The sequence below is a fragment of the Lolium rigidum genome, chromosome 1 (assembly GCF_022539505.1).
Source record: "Lolium rigidum isolate FL_2022 chromosome 1, APGP_CSIRO_Lrig_0.1, whole genome shotgun sequence".
NCBI lineage: Eukaryota > Viridiplantae > Streptophyta > Magnoliopsida > Poales > Poaceae > Lolium > Lolium rigidum.
This window is the reverse complement of record NC_061508.1, coordinates 109074702-109088709: the sequence shown is the minus strand read 5'-3', so window position 1 is coordinate 109088709 and position 14008 is coordinate 109074702. Positions and strand designations below refer to the sequence as shown.

General features: G+C 47.4%; 1 protein-coding gene across 1 annotated transcript; it reads right to left on the bottom strand.

Annotated features, from left to right (window-relative positions):
• Window positions 1–6993: 6993 nt before the first annotated feature.
• On the bottom strand, window positions 6994–8262 carry LOC124649951 (putrescine hydroxycinnamoyltransferase 1-like). Its single transcript, XM_047189520.1, has one exon. The coding sequence runs from the start codon at window positions 8260–8262 to the stop codon at window positions 6994–6996; it is 1269 nt and encodes a 422-aa protein (XP_047045476.1).
• Between the last annotated feature and the right edge of the window lie 5746 nt (window positions 8263–14008).

Here is a 14008-nt window from a genome sequence, read left to right as displayed (position 1 = left end):
GACGCCCAAGACGAGGCCAATCAATATGCCAAACTTTTCAGATGCGGGTCGGGCAGTTTCCCGGTCAGTTATATGGGCATTCTGATCGATCATCGAAGGCTCACGCTTGCCGAATGAAAACTAGTCGATGAAAGACTACAAAAGTGACTTAGTAGTTGGAAAGAAAAATTATCTCGAGGTGGAAGATTAATCCTCATAAATTCAGTACTCACAAATATGGTACTATATATGATTTATTTCTTCCAGTTGCCTCAAGGAGTTTTGCATAGATTCGATTATTTCCGATCTAAGTTGCTTTTGGCAAGGACATAGTGAGAAAGAGAAGTACCGGTTGACTAAATGGCGTGTCGTTTGCCATCTAATAGATCAGGGTGGACTTGGTGTCCATGATCTGGAGGTCAAGAACAAAGCCTTGGTAGGAAAATGCTGGCTAGATTTTTAACCGAGGATGGAGTATGGAAAAACTTGTTGCGAAGAAAGTATGTTGGCTCAAAAGCGTTATCTCAGGTCATTTGGAAACCTAGAGATTCACATTTTTAGGCTGGTATTATGGCTACTAAAAGTATTTTTCCTATATGGTTCTTTCTCCATTAGGGATGGATCAGAGATAAGGTTTTAGGAGGATAAATGATTGGGAGCAACCACCTTCAGAGAAGGTTATGGAAACATCTTCGCCTTCTATGACGTTTAGGCGGGATCTTATTGGACCCCGGTTGGTTTCTTGGAATGAGCTGCTACAGTGCTTGCCCTCGGTCTAGTTGTTACAGGGATCTGATGAATTCCGCTAGGGACTTACCAAGAATGGTGTATTCTCGGTAGGGTCCATGTAGAAGGCTTTAATTTAATCCATTTAGCCGGTGCTTAATAATAAAAATATTTAGAAGATGAAGATATCATTGAAAACTAAGGTTTTTGCATGGTACCTTCGTCGTGGCGTTATTCTTACTAAAGATTACCTTGCAAAACGCAACTGGCATGGTTGTATGAAATGTGTTTTCTATCATGAAGAGGAGATAATAAAAAAACCTTTTCCCAGTGTTGGCTCGTTAGATCTATATGCTCAACCATTCAAAAAGATTTTAACTTATACCTTCCATGAAGCATTGCAAATATTTTTGGCAATTGGCTAAATGGGGTGGATTCTAGGTTTAAGGTTCATATCAGAGTGGGAGCAATTGCCGTAATATGGTCGCTTTGACTATGTAGGAATGACAAGGTTTTTGATATAAAAATTCTTCTCTTATGCAGGTCATCTATCGATGTATGGCTTTGCTCCATTCATGGTCGCCGCTCTAGCGCTTGGAGAACCACGGCCTCTTTACGGAGGTGTCTACACGGTTGGAGGAAACAACCAAGAAGTTTATTACCCAATATAGGTGGCTACATAATCGCATGATTTTTCCTCCTATGACCTTTTCGGCTGCCTTTGTAACGTTTTGGTGTGGTTTATACTGTTGGACGGCTATGTGGATCTTGACAATGCAGTGGCCGGGTGTAATACTTAAACCTTTTAAATAATAAAGCATCCTCCAGGTTTTTTCTTAGTTGATGATCCATCTTCGGCCTTTGCCACCCATGTCACTCTAATGTCATCGTTGGACCTGTGCTCCTATTGGTAATCAGCAGCAGATGTACCGATGAGGGATAATCTCTTATACTCGGGCTGGGATCACCTCATGGAAACGTCGAACCTAGGCCTTGCCATCTGCTCAAATCTTTTTTTTAACAAAAGCCCCTTTAACATCCCTCGCACGAAGAAACCAGAAATTTGAAGAAAGGCCCCTCATTATTACAAAAAACACCCTAGCACCTAAAGAAGAAAAGCAATCCAGTGCTCTGGTGCCTCCGCCACCGACCGCCGGCGATCTCAAAGCGTCACCGCCGAGATCAGAGAGCTGGGCGCTCGAAAGCCCTACTCCGGCGATGGATTCTTGCCGCCGGCCGTTGAGCTGACTCCGGGGACAAACCACTTGGAGAAAGCTCCCCGTCGAGCTCTAGCAGAAGAAACCAATCAAGGAATCCAAGGAGGAGGTTGAGAACGGGCCGCCCTGCCGGCCAAAGATCACGGCGGCGAGCATCGCCGTCGTGTGTTTCGCTCGGAGGAGCTTGCAACGCAAGACTCCATAGCACCTCGAAGGCAAGCACCTTGGCAGCTGCTTCAGCAAGTCCACCACGGCCGCTCCCTCCTCGCCTCCACGGCCGGCCAGGGAGAAGAATGGGTGAACACTTGCAGACACAGCAGCTTCGATGCCAAGAGAGAGATCCGAACTCCAGAGGGAAAATCGGCTCACCAGTCTTCTTCTCCACCTCACCACCACGGCTGGCCTGAAGAGGGAAACAACAAGCCTTGCTACACCGGCGCAGTACTCCTCCTTGCCAGCATGGCCGGTTAGGAGTCCTTCCACCTCATAGCTAGGGAGATTAGATCTCAGATCCACCTTTTTATTGGAGAAGGCGGCAACACTACTGACCAGGCCGCGCTCCGACCGGAGGAGCAGCAGCAGGACTAGCAGCATCCCTAGAACAACAAGGATCTGGTGGAGGAGATCCGAAGTTCCGCCTAGACTACAGGGCATATGCCCAAACACCGGCATCAGCCAAAACAAGAAGAGAAATCTACAAAGGAACCCTAAAAACTACTCCGGCGCATAGACCAGCTCCGGCCAGCTACTCTGGCGGAGAGGTCGTCGGTGGTCCGGTCAGAGCACTCCGCCTCTCAAAGCTACTGTAGATGGATGAGAGCGGTGGAGAGGGCCCATCTGCTCAAATCGGTATCTGATCTATCTTAGCTTGGACGAATTTGACGGAGAAGTCGTCATGGCTTAATCAGCAGCCGATAGTAGGCATGTTTTGTTGCTTTCGCTAGCTCATTACATCCAAGTGAGGACAACCTGACGGCAGCGTAGCTTTGGTTCATGAGAGAAAAGAGATGAGTAACAATTTGTGACAGCTAATGATCAGTTCGTGCCGGTGATTCCGTGATCAAACTCTGCACCTTTTTTTTTTTTTTTCGAGGGTACGCCAATGGCGTACCAAATCTTTATAGAAGAAAGCAAGGTGTCATATACAAGAGGCCTGCCTAACGTCTGCGAACAGCGAAGGCGGCGACTCCACACACACCCACACACGCACGCACCCCCTGGCCTACTCTCTCACAAACAGGTGCTCCTCTCCTCTTTTGGCAAGCTTCCAAAGGCCAAACTCCTCCTTTATCTGAATCAACATCTGGGCAGTAGAGAATTGCCGGTTAGTGTTTCCAAACACTCTAGCGTTGCGTTGCTTCCAGATCTGCCATGCGATGAGGATCACCAATGTGTCGAAGCTGATTCTATCCCTTTTCCTCACCAGATCTCTTGCCGAAGACCACCAAGACTCCAGAGAACTATCCCTGTTAGGCTCCACAATGTTCAGCCCTGCAGCCGTGATACAACCGAACCACACCTGACGAGCATATGGACAGCGCATAAGCACGTGATCCAGGTTGTCCTCCTCCTGAAGACACCAGTAACAAGCCGCCGATCGATCTTGCAATCCATGTCTGTGCCTTCTATCTGAGGTCCAAAGACGATATCTCAAAGCAAGCCACACGAAAATCTTGCATTTTGGTGGTGCGAACGAGTGCCAGATGGGTTTATACATGCTGAATTCTTCCTGCCCCAAACAAAGCATCCTGTATGTGTCCTTAGCTGAGTAAACACCCTTTAGCGATCAAACTCTGCACCTAAAGAAGACTAACGCACAACAAGTACACATGACGTCGTGGTACTCAATGATGCTTCCGCCTGTCGTCAACCACAACTCTTCGATTGAACCCGATGCAGGAAACTCGGCAGTAAATTTGCGGCCAGGCTGTCCGGTCCGGTGGACAACCGCAGCTTTCAGCAAAACCCCAATGAAGAAAACTGGCCGATACATCATTATCATTTTCTTGCTGCGTCTCTTGCGATTGCGATTACACCAACTACAACGAGTATTAAATTAATCACGACTACATCACGATCGGCTATCTTGATATTAACATTAAGGGCAACGTGCAACTAGCCAACTACACATTGGCAACATCGGTCATGTCATCGGTACCGTCCATGACGCACCCGCTGTGACCATTGGGAGGGAAGAGAAAGCACCAGAAAGAAATGTCGATGCTGACAAGGCGTCGAAGGCGACGAAAGAGCATGATTTCAAATTCAGTTGCAGTCGACCGCTTCAATCCCGCTACAATTGAGAGGGAATGTCAGAATACGTATACAAGACGAGCTAGGATATACATGGTACTCTCGATCATCTTATATTACAAGTCTCTCCCTCTTCCGTATACATATATATATACCTCTTGAAGGTCACCATAACACAACACCAAAATTAGGGTTCATACAATTTAACATAAGGCAATATCTTCATCGAGCACATACGCATGAAGCGACGTCGGCCTAACATGTCAGGACGGTGTGGAAAAAGACGCAAATTCTTCGACAACAAGGTTTCAATGTGCGTCACCACAAGGGAAACCTTCAAACAACATTATTTTCCGCATGTTGCTATACCCTCACCGACACTACATCGATAAGGTATACTTCAACATGGTCCTCATCACATCTCCGTAAACACTACTGGAGATGCAGGTACTACTATGTTTAATGAAATGCTGCATGGGTTACAAGTGCAGTTGGGGGATGCAAGTACTAGTGATAGGTGCATAGTAAAGTATTTTGTGATGTTTGGTAAAATCAGTCGATTAAAGATCTACATTTGTCTCCGACGGTCATCAAACACACACCACCAACATAAATAGCATGTGCGGCGACTTCTTCAGTCACACACAATTTCATAAAAGTACATGTTTGCAAAACTTAACTCCTTCGCACACGGTTAAATAAACCATGCACGTTGTAGACGAGCATCGTCCACGGTTGCACAAATTAAGTTTACCATAGCGTGTGAATGCTTATTCTGCACTAGCGGGGGATGAGGATTGAGGGATGGTACTATCGTCGTCGTCGACTCTAGAGTCTGACGCTTAGATTAGGTATAGGGTTAGATCACTTTAAATTTAGCTGTTTTAATTTTTTTCAATTTAAATTTTGTTATACTAACAATAGTTTGAATGTATTTGGCCTCAGTTTTGTTTAAAAAACGTTTGGGAGGTGGTGTTAGAGCATCTCCAGTCGCGTCCCCCAAACCCCGCGCCGGATTGAGCGTTTGGGGGACGTGTTTCGTTCGTGCTGCGTTTGGGGGGTGGGGGGGACGTCGCTCCCCAGCCGCGTCCCCCAAACGCCGCCCGCAAACATTAAAAATACTTTTTTTGGCATTTTTATTTCAATTTCCACAAACTAATACATAATTGGGAGCGTGGTTTACAGGAAGACACAATTTGGAACATGGTTTTTCACAAACTAATACATATTTTGAATCATGGTGGACACAAATATAAAATTTTGCAAAAAACTATACCTAACTAGGCCGTGCATCGAAGGTTTCCTGTGTTCGCTGCTAAGAAAGAACACTCGAGGGCACACCCAGTCACCCAAACTGAAAAATCCAGCGGGAGGATGGTGCCCTTGTTGGTTCTACCGATGAGACGAACATCCAGAAACTTCCGTGCACGTATTCGCTGTGAAGAAACAACACTCTTCATCATCAGTCGTCATCCTCATCGGTGCTGTCGCCGTGGTAGTCCCGGCGGCAGCGCGTCTCGTCGAAGACCTTGACGCTCGTGTCCATGTCGCCGAAGTAGGAGAACATGAGGATGAAGCCGGCTTCGAGGCTGTGGTGGCGCGCGAACTTCTCCCAGCCGATGTTGAGGTACATCTTGCCGCGCGCGTCGTAGATCACATCGACGATCCACCGGTAGTAGCCGCACGAAGCCTCCCGCAGATGCATCGTGCGCGGGCGGTCATCGCCGGCGACGTACTCGGCGAAGGAGTCCGGCACCCTCTGGATGCCGCGTGGGTCGCCCTTGAGGACGAGGACGAACTCAACAGCACGCCCAGCTCCACGTCCACCTCCGACGGTGAAGACGACGGCGAGCGTGCCGCTCTGCCGCGGCCACGACCATGACCACGACCACGGCCGCGAGCTCGGCCTCCACCTCTACCAGACATGGCGTCGACTCTTGTTGAGATGGTGACTGCTAGGGTTGGGGAGAGAGGCGCTAGGGTTTGTGTGTGAGAGGGACGATGAGAGGCGGCCCTTTTTATAGGCCGGAGTGAAGCGGGGGAGCGGTGGCGCTCATTAACGCCGGCACGCAGAGCTAGGCGCGACGAGACGCGTCGCTGCGCCTCTGCGGGAACTGCACCGTCGCTGCGGGAACTGCACCATCGCTGCGCGCCAATAACTTCCGTCGCGAGGTAAGCGACGGTTAGGTTAAAATTTATTGTGCCGCTGGCGAGTCGGCCCGCCACTCCCCGCCTCGCTTTTCGGTGTGTCCGGCATTCCCGATGCATCCCCTGTGGGGCGGGGACGGGCTCGGGGTGCCGGACACCGTATCAGGACGTGCCGGACAAAATTAGGCTTTAGAAGACGTGACTGGAACCTTTTTTGATCCGCCTCCCAAATTGCTTTGGGGACGCCGACTGGAGATGCTCTTAGCACCCGCGTGACCCTGTACGAACGCCCTCAAACTGGACAATATTTGTGACGGTCTGGACATAAAATGCGGACGCTGGTGGAGTGTTGATTCCTCAAACGGTTGACTGCCGAAGTGCCGAATCTACATGCTCCATAAAACTCCAAAATGTCATACGCCAAATTGCTCAAATGCAGATGGCTTAACTGCTTAAGGGCCACCTCAACGACGTCAACAGGGTGAAATGATAAACATGAAGAAGACATGCTTCAAATTAAGTGCTGCATGCTTCAGACTTATTAAATGGCAGATGCAAATATGAATCACAGAATAAAATACTACAAATGCAAGGTATGCAAATCCCCAAAAGCAAGATGTGACGGCAGGAATGTTAGAGAACCGTCGAACACAGGTCGGTGACGTGGATTCTACTCGCTGTAGAAGACGTCCTCAAAGCATTGCACATACTGGGGCTCCAGCGCCAGGAAGACGACGACGCCCTCGTCCCTGCGGGCGCGCTGCGTCACGTACGCCATGCCGGTGCCGAACATCTGCGCCGGCGCGACCAACCGCGGCGCGCCCCAGCCGAAGTCGGCGTCGTACACAGGCATCCCCAGCCAGGCCGTCACCCACAGATCAGACTCCGGCAGGAGCTGCCATGGCGCCTTCTGCAAGCCGCCCTTCTCGGACTCTATCCCCAAGTAGTCGATCACCGACCGCACGTACGCGTCGTCAACGTCTTCCAGCGCCTCCCTGATGGTGTCGGCCACGTATCCCAGCGGCTGGGCCAGGACATCGGCCACCTTGACGGTGACGAGGTCACGCAGGATGGCGTTTCCGGTGAAGTGGCGCAGGACCGGCGGGCGCAGGCGGTGGCGGACGTTGACCGTCACGCGGAGGCGGGTGTCGGATGCCGGCGCAAGTCCGCGCGCGACGCACATGCAGCGCCAGAGGTGCGCGGTGACGGCGCCGTAGGTGGACGCGCCGGGCGCGCACCGTGACTTGAGTCCCGCGAGGAGCTTTGGGGAGACGGGGTACACGAGGGTAACGCAGGGGCGCGGGGGACCGTTGAGGTACGCCGAGGAGTAGGCCGGATGGTGGAAGTCGGCGTGCGGCGGCGAGCGCCCCCGGAGGAGCGTGCGGTCGTGGGAGGGCGGCGAAGGGCATGCCTGGGAGACGTCGAGGCCGCGCGCCAAGCCGGACCACGTCTGGATGAAGTGGAACGCGCCGATGCCGTCCATGAGTACGTGGTGGATCGCCGTGCCCAGCACCACTCCGCCGCACTTGAGAAACGTCACCTGAAACATGGACATGAGGCTGGGCGGGTCGGCGATCGGAACGAACATGCGCCTGACTTGTGGCGAGGGCACGTAGTTCCCGAAGAGGTCCTCCCCGGCGCAGTCCGCCGTTGCGACGACGTAGAGCGCGCCCTCGCCATGGCAGTCGATCTGCAGCCGCCCGCCCTCGTCCACCCCGAGCCGCCCGGCAAGCGGGTAGAACGGCACCAGCGCCTTGGCCAGCGCCGCCCTGAGCCGGTCTGTCGAGACGGTCGCCGGAGCCGGGTAGTAGTAGACCGGCGCCGTGTGTGTCATTGCGGCGGTGACGTCGAAGTTGGAGAGCCACAGCCCCAGGCGCGGCGTCTCCTCGCTCGGCGCCACCAGCATCGACTCCACCACCGCCACCTTGGTCGACTCCATCCCAAAGTACAGTACCGCGTACGAGATATGTACTATGCCTGTTGCTTGTTGAGTGGAGAGGCAAGTGGAGCTGGAGCACAAATATATAGACCAATAATGCTATTTCTACGGACGTACTTCTACGGAATTTTTGTTACGAGCTGACGTGTGAACTGCAGATTTGCTAGGGAAGATTTTGCTGAAACTGCCTCTTCCTCTCTCTCCAATCGCACGAACCCACGTTTTGTACCAAAGAATTTTCCATAGTATCATCATATTTAATGTTTGTAGAATCTCAATGCAAATTAGTGTACATGATGTGTTTGCCATTAAGTTTTTTAGTAGTATCATATTACGATACCACTCCCATCTCTCACCTCATTAATTGGTGAGCTACATCAGATTTTTGCCAACATGACATGCATGATAGTACTTATAATACTCTTATTGTGGCTAGTCTGAGAAAAAGGTACAGAAGGGTGCGGGAAAGCTTCTGCAGAAGTACAACAATGTGCCGCAGCCCAAAAAGAAATTCAACGTGAAATATTCCTTGCCCACTGAGCTCGTCGCCAATTCCATCGTAGATTCCGGCTGCCACAACCCTCCCCCGCCGCTCTTGTCGTAGATCCGGCCGGTCCCTGTCTCCGCCGACTCCCGCCGGGTCTTTTCCTGCCGAATCGAAGATGGCTCCGCGCCATGGCACCGTCCGCAAAAACGATGGGCTTCCAAGACGTCCGCGCACGCCTAGCCGACAATTTCGCGGCAGGAATCACCTCCGATGACGAGCGCTGCTGGCTCGAGACCTTCAATTTGCCGGAGTAAGCCTCGTTGGCGGTTCAGCCGGCCGCACCGGGACATAAATTTCGCGGAAATTCAGTCCAAGGATGAGGCGGAGATGCTGGCGCCAGAACCACGGCTTGCATCCCAGGCGAATAGCGCCACCACGAAAGGGGATGACAACAACTTTCCATCGCAGAGAGGCGGACGAGCGCATCGCGCCACCCCAAGGACGTGGAGTACGCGGAAAATTATTGGGCGGCGAAGAAGGCGGAGAGGAGGGCGGTGAGGGAGGCGACGTTCGAGACGACGGAGGAAGACATCAACAACGGCGGCGTCCTCTCTGACTGGGATAAAGCCGACATTGTGTAGTTTTGTTCGTGTTTTAGTATGAATGTATCGATGAACTAGTGTTTGTGTGTTTACTGAATTTGTCTGAATGTACTATCGAATGAACAATTTCAGTGTTTTTGCCGCGACAAAAACTAAAGCATCTAAAAAACTGTAAAAAAAATTCGACATTTTTTGGGCATCTTTATAAATTGGCAGCGGCCGGCTTCGCGTTGTAAACATGAAATACGACCCCGCAGTATGCCGCTGCTGGAGATGCTACAATATCCTTGTTTAATTTGTATCGCGTGGTGCACGCAGGCCGGACGAGTACGTCGTAGAGGCCAGCTGATCGAATCAGCAAATTATATGCTGCATGGTGTAAACGAAAAGGATTTAATTTGGATCTTGTGGAATCAGTTAATTATATGCTGCACGATTCTTTTTTGACCGGATTATTTAGATCATGAGATCACGAGGACGAAAGGGCCGGTGACATGTGAGGCGCGCCTATACTTAATTTGATGGAGTAGTAGATATGTGTACGAGGTGTGTTTGTATACATATTTCTGTGGAATGATCAAGTGGTACCATGATGCATGCTACCCACCCAATCGTCGAATTCTGTGGCAGCATGGCTTGCGCTTGCAGACTTTCAGTCGGCTTCTCCTTTGTTCAAAAAAAAAAGTCGGCTTCTCCATCCAATTACGTCCTGCACCTTTCATGTCGATCTCCGTCCAATCAGAAAATAATTTTTTATTCCTACGAAAGCGAGTTTCATGTCGTGATAAGGAAATCGGAAATTCTTTTTTGCTAGAACAGTACTAGTTACTAGATATGAAATTGATTGCCCCGTTAAATATACAAATTTCATTCATATGCGCTTTGATGTCTTGCGTAGAAACCAACATTCCAATGATTTTACACATTTGTATAACATGTCGCCTGCCTCCTGTCGCCGTTCCGAATACCTAACACATGGTGACCGATCAACCCCAACGGAGGCCGCGACAGCAAACCGAGTTGCTAATCAATAGCGTGTGTGTGAGGTTGTGATCGAGCTGAGCACCAGATTACACGTCCAACAAACTAAGAGACAATTGCTGGTTTGAAGTACGCTAGTCATGTATTAACGTGATGCAAGAACATAGTTTTTAAATTTTTTATGGAGCAGATCACTTTTGATATATCCAGGAGGCACTATAATACTGTATGTATCTCTCTCTATATATATAATGGCTAACAAACTTAGCGAGATCTCAGCGATTTGAGTGCTATATCAGATACTGTACCTATGAAAACTTATTTCTCTAATTTTTCGCGAAAACGCAAAAGACTTGTGTTTCGATGCATTGATAGAAAAAAAGGTTATATGTACATGTTCACAAAGGGACCCACCCGCACTACAACTCGACCCAAGAAAGGAGACCTAGTCTAGGGGAGGATCTGGCGGACACCCCGGGCTCCCGCGCTCGCCCACTGTTGCGCCTCGGTCTTGATGTCGTTGAGCAGGGAAGGCACCGAAGGCTGTGCGTTGTCGAAGACCGCATCATTCCGGTGCTTCCAGATCAACCACGCCGTGAGCATGATTATCGACGATGTACCTTTGCGCAACTGGCGAGGAACGGTCCGCACCGTCTGCAACCACCACTCCACGAAGTCCCCCTCCGAAGTGGAATTAAGTGGAATGTTCCTGGCCACACACTCATCTGGACTTTAGGGGCGGGATTTCCTAGTCACGATAGCCCTGCAAAACTCAGGTTGACTGGTCATATGGGTCCTAGTTTGGCACCCTCCTGTCCATTAGCGCTCACTCGGCACCAGATAGCCCCGATTGTGTTCTCTTCAACCGGTGGATAACCTGCAAACGCAACTCCTTAGACTATTTACAGTGGAAATAATTTCACTAGTAATTAAGTATTCAACTCACAAAATTTGCTTAGGTTGGTCATAGTGGGGAGTAACTTAGACTAGTAACATATGTCATGTTACTAGTCTAGGTTACTACCTTCATAGTGGGTAGTAATTTATATGTGGTGTCATGCATTGTATTATTTATTATGTTGTAAACTCATCTTGCCTTGAGGTGTGTGATGTTATGGTAATATAGCTAGTTACCACCTCACTCTCTTTCTTCATTTATTAGTATGTCATGTCACCAAAATACTTTGAGATGTGTGATGTTACTAGCTATGTTACTCCCACTATGAGCAGTCTTATGCGGCCGTGATTAATGAGGGGAGAGGAGGATAGAGTAACATAGCTACCTTCATATATGATACTACCTTTATAGTTACTAGTGGTTGGGGCGCCCCATGGGGCGCCTCCTCACCGGTCAGGGGCAACCCAATCTGAATACTTTGATGGTCAACTAATACAAACTTATAGTAAAATATAGTACTATCGTGTTGGTCACTTGGATAAATGAAACATGGGGACATAAAAATACTTGTAATTGCATTTATATAGATCCAAGATTACATCAGAGCAGGGATACATGCATCTCACATACTTGTAAGAAGGTAGTCCCACCGATGAGGAATATAATACATTACAAATGGTAGATCCACACAATCATTCAATCTGAACAAATATTAGGGAATTTGACCAATGCATGGTTCGATCCTTAGCTCAATATCTGTAAACCAAAAAAAACAGTGTGCAAACTAACCTCAGTGAGAACTTCGACAATACATACCTAACTTGTTTTTACATGCCCTAGAAAAATAATAGATTTTGTAGCAAAAAGGAATATACAGTATGTTGTCCATAAAGGAAATCCAATTGACTTACAGTCTAAGCAGGAAAGGTTATCTTCTTGTTATATACAATATTCTGATTAGCAAGAGTTACATATATCTTCACAGATCCTTGATATATACATTAACCTGATTAGCAGGAGCTACATATATATTCTGAGAATGATGGCAGTGAGAGAATATATATCACATCACATATTTGAATTAGTTAATTGTAAGGGAAACTGTCAAGTTAATCTCCTTTATATCAAAACTTTCTGCCAACTATAAGAGAATATATATATCACCTAAAGTAGGATGTTTACCTTGACTTTATCTGATGGGAATCATCAAGTGACCTTCGTGCTTTGCTTCGAATGTGATTTTTGAATTGATTGAAGATCTCTGGAAGCAAGTACAGCTTAACCCTACACAGCAAAAGAAGTAAATTTTAAAAGGGATATCAAAAGAAGTGGCATGCTTCAAATTATTCAGGCACTGTTCCTTACATGGACTTTGAGTTCCTACAGAGTTCTTATAGAGCTCATGTATCCAAATCTCATCAACTTGGTAAAACCTGTAAAACGACCAACATGAAAGATGTAAAGCTTATAAATTAGCCAACATAAGCAACAATTTCCTCTCTCCAAAGAAGTGCATTAACAATCTACAGTTCAGAGATCAGGTGAAAATAATACACCCATTCAAGACTATAATAAGCGGAAATATCACCGAGCACTCAAGCAGGACAAGATGGGGAAGATATCTACAGTCAACAATATAGGCAAACAGAGATTAAATTCAGAGAAAGATATACATAAATTTGATGGAGACAGGAAATACAAAGTATGGAACCAGTGTGCATTGTGAGGAACTCACCCTGCTTCTGAGAAACTCATATTCATGAACAATATGAAAAAATGCTACACAAAATGCTAATTTATGTAGAACATGAATCATTGTACCTATAATCCTACACAAAATGCTACGACACCAGTAGTTAATTCACACTGCTTGTGAGAAACTCATATTCATGAAGAACCACTATACTGCTGATCTGCAAAATAACCACTTCTATATTCAACTATATATGTAACTTGAGAAGAGAGAACGCTAGCAATATTTAGTACGTAATCTTAGCACTCAAAAAACTAATAATCCAAAATAAATTAGAACACATGTACAACTTCTAGGACCCAGACTATAACAACTGGTAAGATCTCAGCTTGCACTGTCAAGTGCATATATCTGCCGTGTATAAGTTTGTCAGTCATTCAAGATACAAGAAAACCAAAATGGAGCTACAATTTGGTGCACAAACAAAATAGTAACCAGGCTAAGCGTCCAACTTGAGCCATACAACACGATGGAGCAAAATTGTAGCTACAAATAAGCCATACATCCTGTAACAACTCAAGCTGCCAAAAAAGATATTTGCCCAAGAAGTCTACTGGATTTTTTTGAAAGACATCTTTAGATAATAAGACCCTTCAGCTATTGTAGCCATGGTCAACACTATTGCAGACTGGGGATCAACATAATTTCGTAAGAAGGATCACCATATAAGATAAAATGAGTATCCTTTCCGAAACAACAATTTTGATTCATATGCCCATGATTCTAACCAACAACACGATATTTACCTAACCATCCGAACCATTCTGTATGTACAGATCACTTCTAACTATCATTAGCGCTCAAGAGTAGGAGTTCCAAACAACCCAATTATATCAAACAGAGGAAAAGATGGTGCTTAACTGACACGGAATGCATCAACCTTGAATTTCTTTCTATGAGAAATGACAAGTGGTAATAGAGGAAAATCCCGCACGAAGGAAACTATGGGTTATCACGAACATACCAGTACCACACCAGAACATGATGGTTCAAAAAATCAAGAGCAATTATAGGAACAATGATAA

Bases quoted from the DNA above. Each gene is read 5' to 3' on its own strand.
- LOC124649951 (XM_047189520.1), bottom strand. From the start codon at position 8,262: ATGGAGTCGACCAAGGTGGCGGTGGTGGAGTCGATGCTGGTGGCGCCG.